The sequence below is a fragment of the Ziziphus jujuba genome, chromosome 7 (genome assembly GCF_031755915.1).
Source record: "Ziziphus jujuba cultivar Dongzao chromosome 7, ASM3175591v1".
In the NCBI taxonomy this organism is placed as follows: domain Eukaryota; kingdom Viridiplantae; phylum Streptophyta; class Magnoliopsida; order Rosales; family Rhamnaceae; genus Ziziphus; species Ziziphus jujuba.
In genome coordinates this window covers 8,508,828-8,529,623 of record NC_083385.1, presented here as the reverse complement: position 1 = coordinate 8,529,623, position 20,796 = coordinate 8,508,828, and the positions used below count along the sequence as shown (strand labels likewise).

Below are 20,796 nucleotides of genomic sequence, written 5' to 3'. Positions count from 1 at the left end.
TGGTATCAGAGTAGAATTTTGTTCAGGTTTGACCTATCTTATTTGCTTTGTTTTATTTTTGTGTTATTCTGTAACTTTAGCATTAGGTTAAGGTTGTTTTCTACCCATACACGTTCTGCATAAAAAAAAATTCATAACCGAAGTAGGGTTTCCTTTTGCTTAGCTGAATTTTTGTTTACTTTCTAGTTTATTCGTTGGTTTTTCATATTAGTTCTTTTTCATTGGTTTATTGTTGATTTTCCTTTGTTGGTTTTAATTTTAATTAGTTTCACTCATACATTAAAAAAAAAATGGAATTTCGGAAAACATATTGCAAAACCCTAAATTTTTGTAATTTGTTTTGTTGGAAGGTGTAATTTGGATTTGAGAAATTGTTAGGCTAGAATTCGCATGATATTATTCTGTTTGTGATTGAAAAAAAAAAAAGCCGAAGTTAAAAAAAAAAATTGCGCAAAAGGCCGGTTTTGAGAATTGCAAATTTGAGTTTGTTTGGATTTAGGAAAAATTCAATTGTGATAGTTGTAGTTGCTGTTTAATCAATATTGGTTGCTAGATATTGGAATATTTATGCTGATTGATTGGATTGAAATTGGTTTAAGGATTTGAGACAAAGACCTAAATTACGAGAACTACAACCAACTATCTCATATTTTGTTCGAATTGTGCTCTTGTTAATTGTTTGAATCCTTTTCTAAATTTTATCCTTGAATTTTGGTGTCTTAATATTCTGGTCTGATTCCTTATTGAATCTTAAAATTGCTTTATTATTTTTCCTTGTTTTTGGATAGTAAAGCCGAGAATTAGGATTTATAATTCACTTGAAATTTGCTTGCTTTTTGCTTCTATTTATTGATAGGTTTAATTAGGACATACTTGTGATCTAGTTACTAGTTTTAAGTGTGTTTTATTAGAACTTTGAGATAATCTTTGGAGTAAAAAAAAAAAAAAAGGCAAGAGAGTGTGAACTCATAGGAGGGTTAATAGGCAAAACTAGTGTGAAACACGAGTGAACGAGACCCTATTTGAGTGTTACACGTGAAGGAGTGAACTTGGTGCATTATTTCACTAACATGTCAGGTTCAAGAGTATGAAGAGGAGGTGATTCTTTAAGAAACCTTGGAGAGGATTCCGTGGGATTCAAGTGAGAATCTAGAGCATCAGGGAGTTCAGAAGAACCTACTAAAATGCAGGTGGTGTTGGAGCAATTGCAAAGGATGAATGCTCGGTTGATAAATTCGATCAAAGGATGGACAAGTTTGAGAACACACAGAGAAAGCCGAACCCTTGCTGGAACCACAAGGAGGACTGATTGAAGAAGAAGAGGCCATGGATGTTATCGAGAGGAAATTGAACAAGGAGACTTTGGAGGTAATTTTGAGGAGGAGTCCGAAGACAAATTTGCACTCCAAGGAAGGCAAACCCGTGGTAGGCACAACAGGGAGGAAGATGATGATTTAGGAAATATCAAGGTCAGTATACCATCATTTTTGTGAAAAAAAAAAGTGATCTGGAGGCTTACTTGGAATGGGAAGAATGCATGGAGATGATTTTTAATTGCCATAATTATTCTCAGGCAAAAAATGTTAAGTTAGCTGCCGTATAATTTGGACATTATGCTTTACAATGGTGGAACAATGAGCAAAATACCTAAAGGAGAGTTGGTGATGAGTTAGTAACCACTGAGGGACAAATGAAAAGGGCCATGAGGAAAAGAATTGTACCAAGCCATTATAATAGGATGTTGCATCAAAGATTACAATCTTTATCTCAAACAACCAGGTCGGTAGAGAATTATTACAAGGAGATGGGGATGCTCATGATGAGGTTGAGTTTGAATGAAGACCAAGAGGCAACAATGGCTAGGTTTCTTGGAAGGCTTAACTGAGAGATTGCAAACCAAGTGGATTTACAACCATATGTGAAGTTGGAAGAGATGCTGCACGTAGCGATCAAAATTGAGCACCATCTTAAGAGAAGGGGTAGTAACACATGGCTTGGAGGAGTTTCAAGTAGTTGGAGGACTGGTTCAACTAGTTGGAGAAGCAATCCCGCATTCGAGCCAAGACCGAAGCCAAAGCAAGAGGAAGGAAATGCCATTCGGCCAATGAGAGACAACCAGGCCAAACCTATACAAACACCGAAATCGAAAGGTAAGGATGATCCTACACCATCTAGAGCTCATGATATTGTGTGTTTTAAATGTCAGGGCTGTGGACATATTGCCAACCAATATCCAAATAGAAGAATTATTATGCTGAAGGATAATGGAAAGCTGGAATCAGACAGTGAGAAGTCAAAAGCCGACATTGAGCATGATGAAGGAGAACCTGAAGATGAAGAACATGATGAACCCGTGACTCAAAAGGCTTCAAGGGCCAAGTTAAGTTTGGTGGCATGAAGAGTTTTGACCGTGTATAAAGATGAAGAACAGGTGCAAAGAGAAAACATCTTCCATACTAGATGTGATATCCAAGGTAACATTTGTAGTACGTTATAGATAGTGGGAGTTGTGCTAATATTATTAGCACTATCGTGGTGGAGAAATTAGGGTTAATAACAATCAAACATCCAGAACCATATAGATTTCAATGGCTTAATGATAGTAGAGAGATAAAGGTAAAGAAACAAGCCAAGGTAAAGTTTAGTATTGATAACTATGTGGATGTGGTTTTGTGTGATGTTGTACCTATGCATGTGGGACATATTTTATTGAAAAGACCATGGCAATTTGACAAGAATATCATACACTATGGTTGAGAAAATTCCACTGTGTTCTGATTTAAAGGTAAGAAAATTAAGCTTGAATCGTTGATGCCAAGGGAGGTGTTTAGAGATCAAATGCAAATACAACAAAGGAGGGAGGCCGAATGACAAAGGGAGAAGACCATTATGCCACCCATGACTTCAACAAGCAAACAAGAGGACAAGGCCAAGCCACATCACTCAGGTAAGCTTTCTAAACCCGAGAGTGAGAAGAATTGCCCAGCTTTATTTTTTCTCTGTTATAGAAGTTTGATGACATTTTTTCGAAGGAGATTCTTGGTGGTCTACCACTTATTCAAGGAATTGAATACTAAATAGATTTCATCCCCGGAGCCACTATTCTTGATAGACTTGCATACAAAAATAATACCAAGGAGATAAAGGAGCTTCAACGACAAGTAAGTGATTTGCTAAACAAAGGTTACATTAGAGAAAGCATGAGTCCATGTGCTGTACCTATATTGTTAGTGCCTAAGAAAGATGAATCTTGGAGAATATGTGTAGATTGTAGGGCCATTAACATATAATTGTCAAGCATAGGCATCTTATTCCTAGATTAGATGATATGCTTGATGAATTATATGGTCCATGCATGTTTTCAAAAATTGACCTTAAAAGTAGGTATCATCAAATAAGAATGAAAGAGAGAAATAAGTGAACGATTGCATTTAAGACAAATATATGGTTTGTATGAGTGGTTAGTAATGCCTTTTGGATTAACTAATGTACCTAGCACTTTCATGATAATAATGAACCATGTCATGCATCCATTCATTGGGAAATTTGTGTTTGTTTATTTTCCTGATAGTCTTGGATATAGTAGGAATTTAGATAAGCATGTAGAATACATTAGGTTAGTTTTAGAGGTACTTACGAAAGAAAGATTGTTTACTAATCTCAAAAAGTAAGATTTTTGTTAAGATGAGCTTGTGTTTCTAGCATTTGTTGTGAGTGCTACAGGAATCAAGTTGACCAAGCCAAGGTCCAAGCAATCCAAGATTGGCCGAAACCTACTACTATTACCTAGGCAAGAAGTTTTCATGGTTTGGCTAGTTTCTACATGAGATTTGTCAAAATTTCAGTACTATTGCACCACCATTGATCAAAATAGTCAAGAAGAGCATGGGGTTCCAATGGGGGAAGCACAAGAGAAGTTGTTTAGCATGTTGAAAGAAAAATTAACTAATGCTCCATTATTGGTTGTACCAAATTTTTCTAGGACTTTTGAAATTGAATGTGATGCCTCAAGTATAGGTGATGGAGCTGTGTTGATGCAAGAAGGAAGACCTATAGCATACTTTAGTGAGAAGTTGAATGGGTCGACTTGAATTATCCAACCTATGGCAAAGAAATGTATGCTTTAGTTCGAGCTTTAAAAAGCATATACTTTAAATTTAACAAAGCCATACAAAAAATACAAGTAATAAATATAATAATTATTTAAAATAATTTTTCAATTTTTTCTTTTAAATTTGATAAGTAACTAATCATTTTATTTTTTTATTGATCATTTTTTTGTTAATAAGAAAAATATATAATTCATAGTTGATGAGTCGAACTACGTACGTATATAATTGATATTTTAATAAGAAATATATTATTTCAGTATAATTTTATTCAAAATAAGTATTTTTTTGTTTACAGACAATACAAAAGATTTTTTCAATTGATAAAATACTTACAACAATAATTTAAGTATCATAAATTTAAAATAATGAAATAAGAAGAAAAATTATTTTAAATAATTAAAAGAAATATAGTATTGCAAGACGGAAGAAAATTCTAACAATTTTCTTGGACACCTCACACGCATGCCACGTCTATCAAACTTTTCTTCTACACTGCTGATGTCATGCATCGTGATGTCACATACAAATTGAAAATTAAGTTACCCACGATAAGCATAAAAGAAGTACTAAAGAGTCAGCAGCAATACTCTAGGGCAAGCAAAATTTTTTCCATTTAATTAATCTTAGTATAATATTTTATTAGCTAATCTGTCGATGTAACTATCTCAAAAACTTATACAAAGTAATTAAAATTTTTAATTATGGAATCGTCAATTGAAAACGTACAGCATCTAATTTTGGATATGAAAACAAAAAAAAATATATATCAAAAAATAAAAAATACCATGTACGTTTTTTCTTTGTAATAGAGATGTATAGATCATTATTTTTTTATTTTTGTTGAATGATAGAGATGGATAATTTCTAGTTCCTGAACCTGGGCATGTATGTATATAATTGATATTTCATTAGAAAATATATTATTTTAATATATTTTTATTCATAGTATATATTTTTATTTAAAATAATATAAAATGTTAAATAAAATTGATTTGATCGTAAATCATTTATATTTATAATTTAAAAATTATGAATTTGAAAGATGAGAAAGAAAGAGAAGTTACTATAAATAATTAAGCGAAATACAGTGAGACGAAAGAAAATTCTAACATATTTTCTTGGATACTGCTCACCTCACCCCACACACATGCACTCCATAATTTTAACCAGTGACGAAAATATCAGTGTCGACGGAAATGTCAAGGGTAAAATTTTATGAAAATATCGATGTAAATGTCAATATTGATAGAAATGTCGACAAAATTATGGAAACTATAAATCTTTAATTTAGAATACATATTTCTACATATGAAATAATTAATATAGTAAAATAATATAAAAAATACAATAATTAGAATATAAAGATAATAACATAGTACATAACTATTAAAAATTATTGTAAGTAAAGAAAATACAATGTTTGTTATCACTAAAATATAGAAAATTTAATAAATAATATTAACATACATGAAATTATTAAACATAATTTATAATACATCATCAATATTAAGAACTCTCTCATGCTTCAAATTGATTTATTAATTTCATATCACAAATCTACAATTTTATATTATCGTAGCAAAAAATCATTTATTAATATCTTTAGCACGGTTAACTGATTTTAAACTATTTTGAAAAACTAAATTTAAAAAAGATAAAGAAAAAGAAAAATCCAATATTTTTTTCAAAATCAGTTTATTTTTGACAAGAAATGGAATATAATATTATGATGGTTATTTTGTTAACCAAAGACAGCAAAAAATGGGCAAATAGTAGAAATATGTAAGCAAAGTAAAGCAATTTGGCACGAACAAATACGGAAAAAAAAAAAAAAACAACACAACCAGAAAGGAAAAAAATTAAAAAAAAAATTGGTAAATGAAATGGCCATAGAGAATCTAGAAGCGTGGAAAAATAATAATTATAAAAAGAAAAGAAAAGAAAAGAAAGAGGTGGTTTTGAACATTTCTTCCATTGTTTTGTACCAAAAACCACACTTTTTTTTTTTCTTTCTCTACACTGCTCTTGGTTTCACTCTCTGCTCTTGGGTAGCCCATGGCTCCTTAAAGAGGGTTTTCATCAAATCTATCCTTCTTTAGATTCACAGGTATCATCTTTCTCTTTCTTTATAGTTCACCTCTCTTAGGTTTTGTTTTTTATTTTCTTTATCTCATATTTTCCATTTTTTGGTCATATTTTTGGAAAAATTTTCATCTTTTCTTTCAATCGAATCAATGAGATTTTGGCTAAGGTTGGTTTTTGGGTTTTTTGGGAAATATTGGTTGCCGATATTTCATCATATTTCCACTGACATCCATCGCATTTTCGCAAGTTTTTCAAAATTTCAACCGATTTTTTCTGACAAGATCGATATTACACGGCACCGGGGATGTTTCCATGACACCACTAACAGAAATTTCTTCTCCCCTCTATCGATGTCGATGGTTGGCGATATTTCGGTGATTTCGATGATATTTTCTTCCTTGATTTTAACATATTTTCTTGGACATTACTCACAACACCTCACATACATGCACTCCACTGCTCCTATGGCACTAATTTTAACATAATTTTAAGATAATTTTTCAATTTAATTAATCTTAATATCTTATTTTATTAGCTAATTTGTTGATACAACCATTTTGAAAACTTATACAAAGTTGTTAAGTTATTTTAGTAAGTTAATAAAGTATTGTATCTATTTTTATATTTGAAAAAAAAATTATCAAAAAATAAAATATATCTTCTGTATGTTTTTTCTTTGTTAACTAAGATGAATAGATCATTATTTCTTTTTTTTTTAATAATAAAGACGCATAATTTTTAAGCGACGATATATATGTAGGTACTGATATTTCATTAAAAACAATTATTTAAATATATCGTTATTCATAATATATGTATTTTTTATTTAAAATAATGTAACATGTTAAATAAAATTAATTCAATCGATAAATTATTTATATTTATAATTTAAAAATTATAAATTTTAAATATGAGCATGTGTGAAAAATTATTATAAATAATTAAAAGGAATGCAATGTGAGACGGAAGAAAATTCTAACATATTTTCTTGGTCACCACACCTCACATGCATGCACTCTACTGCTCCTCTGGCACCAGAAGTGCTATGAAAAGGACATGTCTGCATCACATGGAAAGGACTTGAACGTCTGTCTCTTTCACCCGTTTAATGAAATGGTGCGTTTGCACCCATTTTTGAAGAAAAACAAAACAAAACAAAACACGACCATTTCTGTGTTTTACTGAAACGCTATGTCCCATTTTGAAAGAGGGGGGGGGGGGGGGGGGGGGGAACAAATTGTCTCTCTCTTTCCATAAGAAATCCGATTATGACTAGGTTTTCTGGCTCCTCTTTATGCTTTTTTTCCTTTTTATCTCTACTGTGTCTCACTCAGTTATTCTCTCTCTCCTCCAGCAATTCATGTTTATTGTTTATTCTATCAGAAAAGCTAGCCAAAGCTTTTTGAATTTACTTTTTTCAAGAAAAGAAAATGGTCTTTTTTTTTTCTTTTAATAAATTTCAATTCTTTAAATATATCTAAGCAGCATTTACACAGTTAAGAGGGAGATTTCTAGCATTTACACAGCAGAGAAAAAAGGAACCTGGAGCTGGTTTTTTTTTTTTTTTTTTTTTTGCAAATGGGTGAGCTATGTAGTAGAGAAAGAAAGAACCTGGAGCTTCTTTCTTTTTTTTCCCCCTCGAAAATGAGTGCCAATGCACCATTTCAGTAAAACACGAAAATGGAAGAGTTTTTTTTTTTTTTTTTTTTTTTTTTTTTTTTTTTTCAAAATGGGTGCAAATGCACCGTTTCATTAAAGGGGTGAAGGAGACGGACGTTCAAGTCCTTTCCATATGGTGCGGACAAGTTCATTTCATAGCACTTCTGCCTTTGGCACTCCATAATTTTAACATATTTTCTTTTCTTTTCTTTTCTTAACATGTTTTCTTGGACACTAGTCAACATGCCGCACATGCATGCACTCCACTACTCCACTGGCAGTCCATAATTTTAACATATGTTCTTGGGCACTACTCAATACACCTCACGTGCATGCAATCTTCTGCTCCTTTGCCAAAAATTTTAACATGCAATCCTTATACAAAGTAATTAAATTATTTTACCATACAACCGTCATCTTACAAAGTATTGTGTCCAATTTTAGATATGAAAACATAAAAAATTTTCAAAAAAAGAAATATATCTTACGTTTTTTTATCGTTGATTCTTTGTTAAGAAATACATGTTGATCATTTTTTTTTTCAAATAACAAAGATGTATAATTTATAGTTGCGAACTCATGTATGTACATAATTGACATTTTAATAAAAAAATATTATTCTAGTATATTTTTTTTCACAGTATATATAACCTCCGTCTAAAAATAATATAAGATGCCATGATATGCATATTGTCATCGTCTTTTGTGTCAACTTTATTGTATGTTGAGGCTGCTTAGCTAATGCAGTGATAATTAATATGTATGTATGTATGGTTGTTGCCATTACAGTTTATGAAATAACAACTTTATGTTATGTTTATGATATACTATGGTCTTTAAAATAAAATATTATTAAATTGTATTATACTTTGGTCTACAAATACTTAGAGAGTCATTTCTTCTTATGTATCTAACCAGGGGTGGAGCCTTACAGACAAAGATCTTTTTTCTCAAAAAAAATTTACAATAAAAAATTGTAAAATAATACACTTTATTGTAACGAAAAATAAAAATAAAAACCATATATTTTAAATTTAACAAAACCATATAAAAAATTCATGTAATAAATATAATAACCTATTTAAAATAATGAAAAAAAAATTATTGTAAATTTAAACTACAATTTATGGTAGGTGTGGAAATTTTGCTGAAATGAATTAAGTGCCCAACCTAGCCACTGGACGGATCCAGAGTTTTTTATTTGTAAGCATGTAAATTAATATATATATATATATATATTTATATGTGTGTGTGTGTGTGTGTGTGTAAGATATTGATATAGTAATTAATGCCCAATTACTTGTGTTTCCACTTATTTATAGCTATCTGTCACGTGCCTAACTAATGCTCGATGCGCGACACTAGTATAAATTTTCTATATATATACATATATATATATATATATATATATATATGTAGATATGTAGTTTTGATACACAATGAACATATGAGCTATTTTCTTTGGTACCTACTTAAAAAATATAGTAACTAAGCTAGCAGATCCAAGGCATGGCCACTGACGATTTGTTCACATCTGGTCAAATTTTCAATGGCATTGGAAATATTATAGAGTATAAGGGGGAGCACAAAGATTGGTTTGGTGGCACCATAAATGTTCCATGCCCACCAAAAGTTGGCACTGGAGAGCGGCATTTGTTTCTTCATCTGAACGCTTTTAAACCTCCTATTGGTTCATCAGGGGGCGTCGTCTATGGTGGCATGAATGATAAGGGAGGAGAGATTCAATGGATTGTGGCGTGGGACAATCGAGCCGATGTCACAGAAAATCTAGTAACTATATAATTAAGCTAGCAAGCTAATATATATTATATTTAAATTAATATTGTACTGGTTTACGTCTCTGCTTGTCCCTATATGTATAATCATGCATGCATGCATTTAGCATTTAGATTTTAGACACATGATCATATGAATATAAGCTATTAGTTTACTAGTTTTATCAAATTCATTATTAGTCATTTCAACCAAAAAGAAAAATAAAATCATTGTGAGACATATATAATTGTATTTATACGTTCTTATATATTGAAATGTAGGTATACACTAAAGTTCGTGCACCAGCTAAGGTTGACTGGGATGTGATAGAACAAAAGCTGCCTCTTAATCAAAACTCTAGTAGCTATGATGGATGCTTCACCCATGTATCAATTACTGATGGCAATTTCCCTGAAATTCGAGCAGTACTCACGCCGAAGTCCAAAAGCAAGAACTAGGTTGCCAGCTGGCACTGGTCATAAGGAAAAATAAAAATAAAACCATATACTTTAAATTTAACAAAGCCATACAAAAAATACAAGTAATAAATGTAATAACTTATTTAAAATAACTTTCCAATTTTTCTTTTAACTTTTATAAATAACTAATCATTTTATTTTTTTTATTGATCTTTTTTTTTTTGTTAAACAACAAAAATATATAATTCATAGTTGCTGAACCGAACTACGTATGTATATAATTGATATTTTTATAAGAAAGATATTATTTAAGTATATTTTTATTCAAAATATGTATTTTTTTTTTTTTGTTTAAAAACACTACAAAAGATTTATTCAGTTAATAAACTACTTACACCAATAATTTAAAAACCATAAATTTAAAATAGTGAAATAAGAAGAAAAATTATTTCAAATAATTAAAAGAAATACAGTACTGTAAGACGGAAGAAAATTCTAACATATTTTCTTACACACCTCACACGCATCCACTCCACCGCTTCTCTGACGCTTCATAATTTAATACCACATGTATCAAACTTTTCTTCTATACTGCTGATGTCATGCACCGTGACGTCACATACCAATTGGAAATTAAGTTGCCCACGATAAGCATAAAAGAAGTGCTAAAGAGTCAGCAGCAGTGCCCTAGAGCAAACAAAATTTTCTCCATTTAATTAATCTTAGTATCATATTTTCTTAGCTAGTCTATGGACACAACAATCTCGAAAACTTATACAAAGTAATTAAATTATTTATTCATGTTGAAATGGTACTCCATCTAATTTTAGATATGAAAACAAAAAAAAAATTATCAAAAAATAAAAAATATCTTGTGTACGTTTTTTTTTTTTGTAACAAAGACGTATAGATCATTATTTTTTTATTTTTGTTGAATGATAGAGATGGATAATTTTTAGTTCCTGAACCTCGGCATGTATGTGTATAATTGATATTTCATTAGAAAATATATTATTTTAATATATTTTTATTCATAGTATATATTTTTTATTTAAAATAGTATAAAATATTAAATGAAATTAATTTTATCGTAGATCATTTATATTTATAATTTAAAAGTTCTAAATTTGAAAGATGAGAAAGAAAGAGAAATTATTGTAAATGACTAAAAGAAATACAATAAGATGGAAAAAAAAATTCTAACATATTTTCTTGGATACTGCTCACCGCACCTGACACACATGCACTCCACTGCTCCTCTGACATTCCATAATTTTAACATATTTTCTTGGATACTACTCACGATACCTCACATGCATGCACTCCACTACACCTATGGCACTATTATCAACGTAATTTTAATATAAATTTTCAATTTAATTAATCTTAATGTCACATTTTATTGGCTAATTTGTTTATACAAGCAGTTCCAAGACTTATTCAAAGTAGTTAATTTATTTTAGTAAGCTAATAAAGTATTGTATCTATTTTTAGATTTGGAAACAAAAAAAAAAATTATCAAAAAAATAAAATATAGCTTTTGTACCTTTTTTTTTTTTTGGGTTAACAAAGATGAATATATCATTATTATTTTTTTGAATAATAAAGATGTATAATTTTTAGTCCGTGAGAGGCGATATATATGTAAGTAACTGATATTTCATTAAAAATTTTTAATGCAAATTATTTTTATTCATAATATAAGTATTTTTTATTTAAAATAATATAACATGTTAAATAAAATTAATTCAATCGACAAATTATTTATATTTATAGTTTAAAAATTTTAAATTTTAAATATGAGACACGGAAAAAATTATTATAAACAATGATAATGAACAGAGTGTGCGAAGGAAGAAAATTCTAACATATTTTCTTGGTCACCACACCTCACATGCATGCACTCCAATGCCCTCGGGCACTCCATAATTCAAAACATATTTTCTTTTTTTTTTAACATATTTTCTTGGACAGTAGTCAAGATGTCTCACAAGCATGCACTCCACTGCTCCACTGGCACTTCATAATTTTAACATATTTTCTTGGGCACTACTCACTACACTTCACGTGCATGCAATCCAAATTTTAACATAACTTTTCAATTTAATTAATCTTAATACCATATTTTATTAGCTAATTGGTCGATGCAACCATCTCGAACACTTATACAAAGTAATTAAATTATTTTACTATACACTCATTACCTCACAAAGTATTGTATCTAATTTTAGATATGAAAACAAAAAAAAATTATCAAAAAATAAAAAATATCTTGTGTACATTTTTTCTTTGTAACAAAGACGTATAGATCATTATTTTTTATTTTTGTTGAATGATAGAGATGGATAATTTTGAGTTCCTGAACCTCGGCATGTACGTGTATAATTGATATTTCATTAGAAAATATATTATTTTAATATATTTTTATTCATAGTATATTTTTTTTTATTAAAAATAGTATAAAATATTAAATAAAATTGATTTGATCATAGATCATTTATATTTATAATTTAAAAGTTCTAAATTTGAAAGATTAGAAAGAAAGAGAAATTATTATAAATGATTAAAAAAAATACAATGAGATGGAAAAAAATTCTAACATATTTTCTTGAATACTGCTCACCGCACCTCACAGACATGCACTCCACTGCTCCTCTGGCACTCCATAATTTTAACATATTTTCTTGGATATTACTCACGACACCTCACATGCATGCACTCCACTGCAACTATGGCACTAATATTACATAATTTTAATATACTTTTTCAATTTAATTAATCTTAATGTCATATTTTATTAGCTAATTTGTTCATACAACCAGTTCAAAGACTTATACAAAGTAGTTAAGTGATTTTAGTAAGTTAATAAAGTATTGTATCTATTTCTAGATTTGGAAACAAAAAAAATAAATAATCAAAAAATAAAATATATGATGTAGCTATGATGGATAAGAATCTACAACGCACTAGAACATCCTTGTTGACGATCCTTTACTCCGACAGCATCTAGGGTTCCTCGAACAATGTGATATCTCACACCGGGTAAATCCTTAACCCTTTCCCCTCTTACTAAGACTATAGAATGTTCTTGTAAATTATGGCCAATACAAGGGATATAAGCGGTGATTTCAAATCCAGAGGTTAAGCGTACTCTGACAATTTTACGTAAGGTAGAGTTTGGTTTTTTAGGGTTGATAGTGGAAATGTTGACGGATAAGTCACCCTTACTGCCACTCTATAGAACCATAAATGAGATTTTCATCTCATACAGCTCCTCATTCAATTCTTTTGAAGTCATTGGATCATTTTCCTTGTTCAAGAATCTCTTCCCTTCTTCCATTCCATTCCAAAGAGTAACTAGGACCAATTCAGTCATGTTTTCATTCATTTGGAATCTGGGCTCTTTTACTTTACTTATTTTTTTATTATTTTTTCCTCTTTTTTCTTTTTTTTATTATTTTATTTTATTCCTTTCCATCATTGCTTGAGTGCCAGAGGTTTGATCCTGTAGAATCTGACTCATTTTCTCATTGAGCGAAAGGTATGAAATAAATCATATTGGTTTTACGATCGAAAGTACTATGTTATGTGAAATCTTTGGTTTTCTTCTCTTTCTCTATCCCTATCCCATAGGTACAGCTTTTGAATCAATAGAGACCCTTTTCTTCTATATATATGTATCTGTATAAATTGATATTATTACATTCCAATTCCTTCCCAATACCTCCCAAAGAAAATCCCAAAATGGATCCCAAATTGACGGGTTAGTGTGAACTTATCCATGCGGTTATGCACTCTTCGAATAGGAATCCATTTTCTGAAAGATCCTAGCTTTCATGCTTTGGTGGGTCTCCGAGATCCTTTCGATGACCTATGTTTTGTTGAAGGGATATCTATATGATCCAATTGATTGCATAAAGCCCGCGGTAGCAATGGAACCGGGGAAAGTATACAGAAAAGATAGTTCGTTTCTATTATATTAGCATCTTCTATTGTTGTGTTGGATCCATAATTAATCCTATGGATCCTTAGGATTCGTGTATTTTTTTATTTTTTGTATTATATATTTTAATTATCATTTTTATAATTATATTTTTATTTTATATATTATTATATCTTGCCGTTTTGGATCATGGATCGAGTCGAGTATCACAAATTCTTCTACCCATCCTATATATTATCCTTTTCATTCTGTGTTCGATAGAAACTAATTAGTAGGCGAGATTTTACAAAAAAAAGGTTCTTCATATTCATACGAGAAAACAACATGGAGGAACTCGCTATTTGCTATTTATAATAAAAAAAAAACCTTTTTTCAATAATTTTAAAAAAGATGTCATCCTATTTTATCATATATAGAGAAGAGATACTTCGGATTCTCGCAAGGGATAATCACTTTTTTTTTTTTTTCAGTATCCACTTGTTATTAGTTAATAATCCTAGCGATTGGATTTATATGCTTATTCTAATTCTAAATTCTAATCAGAATATTCAAATGATTTTTATCAAATGACTATTCATTTATTGTATTTTCATGTAAATAGGGGCAAGAAAGCTTTATGGAAAAATGTCAGTTTGATTTGATGTTGTTTAGGAGGGGGTTAGAATACAGGTGTGGGTTAAGTAAATCAATTGATAGTTTTGGTGATCCTATTGAAAATGAAAATACCAGTGTAAATAAAGATCCGATTATAAATCATATAAATAAAAAAATTCCTAATGGGATTGAGAGTAACAATTATTGTTACAGTAATGTTGATCATTTAGTCGGCATCAGGAGGTACATTCGAAATTTCATATCTGATCAAACTTTTTTCTTTAGGGATAGTAATAGGGACCATTACTCTATATATTTTGATATTGAAAATCAAATTTTTTATACTGACACCGATCGTTCTTTTCTAAGTGCACCAAAAAGTTCTTTTTATAGTTATCGAAATTCTAGTTATCCAAATAATGTATCTAAGAGTGACGATCCTCACTATTATCGTTACATGTATGTACTAAATGTAGTTGGAATAATCACATTACTTGTTGCATTGAAAATTATCTTCGTTCTCAAATTAGTACTGATCGTTATATTTTAAGTAGTGGTGTCAATTCCAATGATAGTAACATTTATAGTTACATTCGTGGCGAAAGCGATAAGAGTAGTAAAAGAGGGAATTCCAGTAGACGAACTAGTACGGATGATAGTTCAAAAACTCTAAGAAAAAGAGAGTTCGAGAGAGCTCTAATTGAAATAAGAAAAAGAAAAAGGGATTTAGAGAGAGCTCTAACTCAACTAAAAGAAAAAAAATTAAAATTAAAAAAAATTTTAAAGCAAATTAAAGGAAGCTCTAGCTAAAATAAGAGAAAGAAAAAATGATTTAGTGCTTTCTCCAAATCAAATACAAATAAGAGACAGAAAAAGTGATTTAGAGATAACTAAAAAATACAAATATCTGTGGGTGCAATGCGAAAATTGTTATGGATTAAATTATAAGAATTTTTTTTTAAATTTCAAATGAATATTTATGAACATTGTGGACATCATTTGAAGATGACTAGTTTAGATAGAATCAAAAGTTCGGTTGATCCAAGTAGTTAGAAGCCTCTAGATGAAGACATGGTCTCTAGGGATCCCATAAAATTTCATTCGCGGGAGGAACCTTATAAAGATCGTATTGATTTTAATCAAAGAATGACATGCTTAACTTATGCTGTTCAAATAGGCATAGGTCGACTAAATGGTATTCCTGTAGCAATCGGGGTTATGGATTTTTAGTTTATGGGGAGTAGTATGGGGGGTAGTATGGGATCGGTAGTGGGCAAGAAAATCACACGTTTGATCAACATGCTACCAATAATTTTTTACCTCTTATTCTAGTGTGTGCTTCCGGAGAAGCAAGTATGCAAGAAGGAAGTTTGAGCTTGATGCAAATGGCTAAAATATCTACTGCATTATATTATTATCAATCAAATAATAAGTTATTCTATGTGTCATTCCTTTCATCTCCTACTACGGGTGGGGTGACAGCTAGTTTTGGTATGTTGGGAGATATCATTATTGCCGAACCAAATGCCTACGTTGCATTTGTGGGTAAAAGAGTAATTGAACAAACATTGAATAAGACAGTACTCGAGGGTGCACAAGCAGCTGAATATTTATTCCATGAGGGCTTATTCAATCCAATCGTACCACATAATCCTTTAAAAGGCATTCTAAGTGAGTTATTTCAGCTCCATGCTTTCTTTCCTTTGAATCGAAAAATGGAATAAAAAATAAAATTAAGGAGAGCCATATATCCTTATCCTTAATTTTATCCTTAATTTCATATTTAATAAATTCAAAAGTTTATTACTTGTTTTAAATTTATTACTTGTTTTGTGGTAACCAAGTAGTTATTTAGTTTATAGGAAGATAAGTCAAAATTCCAAGAATGGATTTATCTTTGGTAACATAAGATTAAATTGGAAAAAGAATCATGTGGATGCTTTTTTTTATCGATAGCCCTGAATACTAATCGGGTGAGGAAATCTCTATCATATAAAATAAAAAGAGTGAATTCTGTCTCTTTCGTCCATGAAATCGGGCGAGGGTCCTGCTTCTTTCTATATCCCTCAAGAATCCCTGATTTTACTCAGAATCTTTTTTGTTGGATCATATTTCACGAAGGGAAAAATAAAAATGAAGAATAATAAAAATAAATAATGAACATAATAAAAAAGTTTTATCATACATATATTGCATGCAGAAAGATGAATAAGCCCATTTATTTACTTGTTTTATTTACATATTTACACTTTTACTTTACATTAATTATATTATATACGTACTTAGTATATTCTGGTCTATTATAAACCTTACAGGCTTATAATATTTTCTTTTTTTATTTAATATATATTAAATATTTTTTAATATATATTAAATATATTAAATATATATATATATATATATATTAGTCTATAGACTCTTATATTATAGACTCCTTAGTATATCATTATTTTATTATATCTTAGTATATATACATTATATACCCTTTATTAATAATTAATATTAATCAGTGTATATACTCACTTGGGTATACTCAATATAATAGAATAATTATGATATGAATTATAAGATATCTTTATAACAGTTAAAAGATTAATATAAGAATAAATAACAGGTACAAATCAAATATTAAATCGACATACCATTGTATGAAAATTCTTAACACCTTACCCTCTATTTTTGTGCATTTAGTGGGCTTAGTTTTTCTGGCAATTGCAATGGTTTCTTTATCTTTTCATGTTTAAAAAAAAAAAAATTTAAATACGATGGGGCAAAATCTTATCTTTTTTTGTTTCAAGACTTACGTGAATCATAGCACGATATCTATTTATTAGAATATGGTATAACGTGTGGCTTCTTCCATGCATAAGCTCGTATGAATGTGTAAACATGATATATGAGTAACTGAATTAGAGCTATTTTCAAATGGATCGATATCGGGCTGAATTTTGGAAATGTAAAGTCAATATATGTATATGGATATCTATAAGATATCATATGAAAGGAATGTTCGTATTTTAGTTTAGATCTAGGCAATTCGATGAATTACTCCTAAAAGTTCACATCATAAAAATGCTAGTTGATGAGAGTTACTTTGGAAACAAAAAAAATGAAAGTAAATTTTTTTTTTTTTTGGTTATTCCCCAATTCCAATAAAATGCAACTAGATCTAGTATAGTATGAGTTGGCGATCAGACTGTATATGGATAGAACTTATAGGCGGGTCTCGAAAAATGAGTAATTTCAGCTGGCCTTTATCCTTTTTTTAGGTTCATTGGGATTTTTATTGGTTGGAACTTCCAGTTATTTTGGTAGGAATTTTATATCTTTAGTTCCCTCTCAGCAAATAATTTTTTTTCCATAAAGGATTGTGGTGTCTTTCTATGGAATCGCAGGTCTTTTTATTAGCTCCTATTTGTGGTGCACAATTTCATGGAATGTGTTAGAGAATCATGGCATTGTTAACCATGAACACACCAGACCCGAGACCAAGCAAGGTGCCTTGGCTGAGGGTGACTTTCATGTTTGTTTTTGTATTTTGTTTTGTATTTTATGAAAGCCATTTTTGTGTAATCTAGGCTTGATAAGTTGGTGCAAAAAGATACCAAAATGTACAATTAAAATGTATTAGCCAAATTAGGGTTTTAAGAAGTTTAGGGAAATGAAGTACCTTGGTCACAAGGATGGTTGCATAGAAGCTACTTGGTGACATGGAGCTCAACCATTCGGCCTCTCTCTCATCCAATGCATGAAAGGACATGTGTCATCATGCATGAGGACTACTTCAACATGAAACACCTAATGAGGTAGAAACACTTGTCAACAAATTAAGAAGCATGGTGAAAAGTTACCTTGCACATGTGGTTTGTTTCACCATGAAGGACTTGTTTTGTATTGGTGCTAAAACTGGCCATGGCATGCTTTCATACCTTTTTTGTATGCTATAAATATGTATTACATCTTAATGAATATATCGTATAAATTTTTGGAGAAAATACCTTAGTTTCCATTTTGAAACCAAGAGAAACACAAACCGGGCAAAACTAGAAAATTTTCCAATAACTTATTCAAACAAGCCGAGTACATCTAAACTCCAAATCAATTTCAAACTTTGAAAACCTGTTCTCTTTAGATTAACCTTGCCCTAATCCTTTCTGAATGTTGGTAGTGGTTATGATCGATTCGATATAAAAGAAAGAATAGTGTGTATTTTTCATTGGGGATTTCCTGGAAAAAATCATCGCATCTTCCTTCGATTCCTTATGAAAGACATTTAGTCCATCAGAATAGAAGTTAAAGAGGGCATTTATGCTCATCATGCCTTTTATATGGAAAACAGAGGCCAGGGGTCCATTCCCTTGACTCGTACTGATGAGAATTTGACTCTACGAGAAATTAAGCAAAAAGCTGTCGAATTGGCCTATTTCTTACGTGTACCAGTTGAAGTATTTTGAAACAAGAATTGAAGAATAACAGCTTTCCTAGCAAGAGGGAAAAAATGAAAACTCAAGAATCCTCTTTTTTATATAGCACAACTTAACTGAAGTTTCTTCAGAACGCTCATCCGAGCTAAACAAAAACGAACAAGGAACAATCATAAAATGAAATTGCTTTTTTTTTTTTTTTTTTGAATTTGAAGTGCTCTCTTTCTTATTGTATTTTGGTATTGTTGTTCTGTATTCTTTCTAAATTCAAGGACTAACCACTTTACTGAATCACAAATAAAATATAGGAAATAGATTCATGGGCTCTATAACTTTTAATGTAATAGAACCAATGCTTGATAGATATAGAAACAGTAGTATTGAGTCGACAAATGAGGCGAGTTCATTTAAAAATTCCCAAACAAAAAAATTGCAAAAAAGAAAGCATGCTGCTAAGTATAAAGGTTGACGTTGCAATGGATGTGGAAAAATTGAGCAAGCGCACAACAAAAGAAACTGTCCAGTCCTTAACAATCGGTAAGACAAAAAAACTGTATTATTTATTGGTTTTATGCAATTGGAACAATCACATCACGTACAAACTATTATGGTTTCTATGTAGGTCCTCACAATAAGAGAATATATGTCAACAAGAATCGGAATTTGAATCTGATGCTGACCAGTTTTAATTCTACAGGTATAAAACTAGGTTATAACTGTTGTATGCCTAATAAATATCTTATCCCTGATGCCTATTCGAAAGTAGTCCTTATAGTCTTCAATGTTTTGTTATGCAGGGCCACATTAGTAGCTTAAGGGATGACGCCTGCGTGTGGACTACCAGGCCTACAAAACTGACGCGGAAATAATTGTTTCCTTAGTTTGGTGTCGTTGTCTTAGTGATACGAACCTAGGACGACCTGCTCCTAAACCCGTAATTAAGTTCAAGTTCTAATGGAATTGACCTCAACCCCTAATCAACCTGTGGTTAGAAACCTTGGTATAATGTAGACGCCACAATAGGGGATGGAAACCTATTGATAAGTCAAGCTAAAACAACCAATTCTCTAATGGTGTTTTAGGTGTTCTCAAAGAACAAAGAGAAAATTAATCTCACAAGTATTTTCTTAATCAAATCAAAGTTGTATTCTTATTGAAAAATAAGCCTTTAAATAGGCTACAAAGCCACGAAATAAAACCCTAAAAATAAAGAAAAACCAGCCACCACACATAAAGAAACCTAGTTGGCTGAAACTATACTTCCTTTCCTAATCTAAGTTTGATTAATTAATTCATTTATATTAAATTAGGAATTAATTAATTTACAATGGAAAGAATAAAATAAAAACCTTCCTAAAGTTATTTTTCCAGAAAATAAATAAATAAAAGCCAAAAACTAATGGTAGTTTCCTAAAACAAAAAGTAAAAACAAATTAGGAAACTAAAAATGCTAGCCTTTTTGATCAAGTTGACTTTGATCAATCTTTGACCTCTTTGAGCTTCAAATCAGCTTCTAGATGATTTGTAGGATGCCAAATAAGCTGAATATGAAGTCCCACACGTTTCCCATGCTTGGAAAAATAAGAAAAGGCTAATACAGTAAAATACAGTAAAGCCAGCAAGCAATACAGCAAATTCGGCCAAATTGTTGAGGCTGTCCGTACAAGCCCTTTTTGATTGCATTTGAGGCTGATTTAACTTGATTCCATGACCTATTAGGCATATGTATTGAACCCATAAAGCATTGGAACCATTTCATGCTTCCCGGACTCCAAAAATGTACC

The 20,796-nt window shown here is 30.5% G+C and overlaps 2 protein-coding genes across 2 annotated transcripts; one reads left to right on the top strand and one right to left on the bottom strand.

Annotated features, from left to right (window-relative positions):
* The first annotated feature begins 9,365 nt into the window (after positions 1-9,365).
* Positions 9,366-10,090, top strand: LOC132804454 (23 kDa jasmonate-induced protein-like). Its single transcript, XM_060818862.1, has 2 exons — positions 9,366-9,647; positions 9,914-10,090. Exons 1-2 carry the CDS (start codon positions 9,366-9,368, stop codon positions 10,088-10,090), a joined length of 459 nt encoding a protein of 152 aa, XP_060674845.1.
* A 2,917-nt stretch (positions 10,091-13,007) lies between these two features.
* LOC125419328 (small ribosomal subunit protein uS12c-like) lies at positions 13,008-13,427 on the bottom strand. Its single transcript, XM_060818861.1, has 2 exons — positions 13,321-13,427; positions 13,008-13,203 (listed from the first exon to the last, which is right to left on the bottom strand). The coding sequence occupies exons 1-2, from the start codon at positions 13,425-13,427 to the stop codon at positions 13,008-13,010; spliced, it is 303 nt and encodes a 100-aa protein (XP_060674844.1).
* Between the last annotated feature and the right edge of the window lie 7,369 nt (positions 13,428-20,796).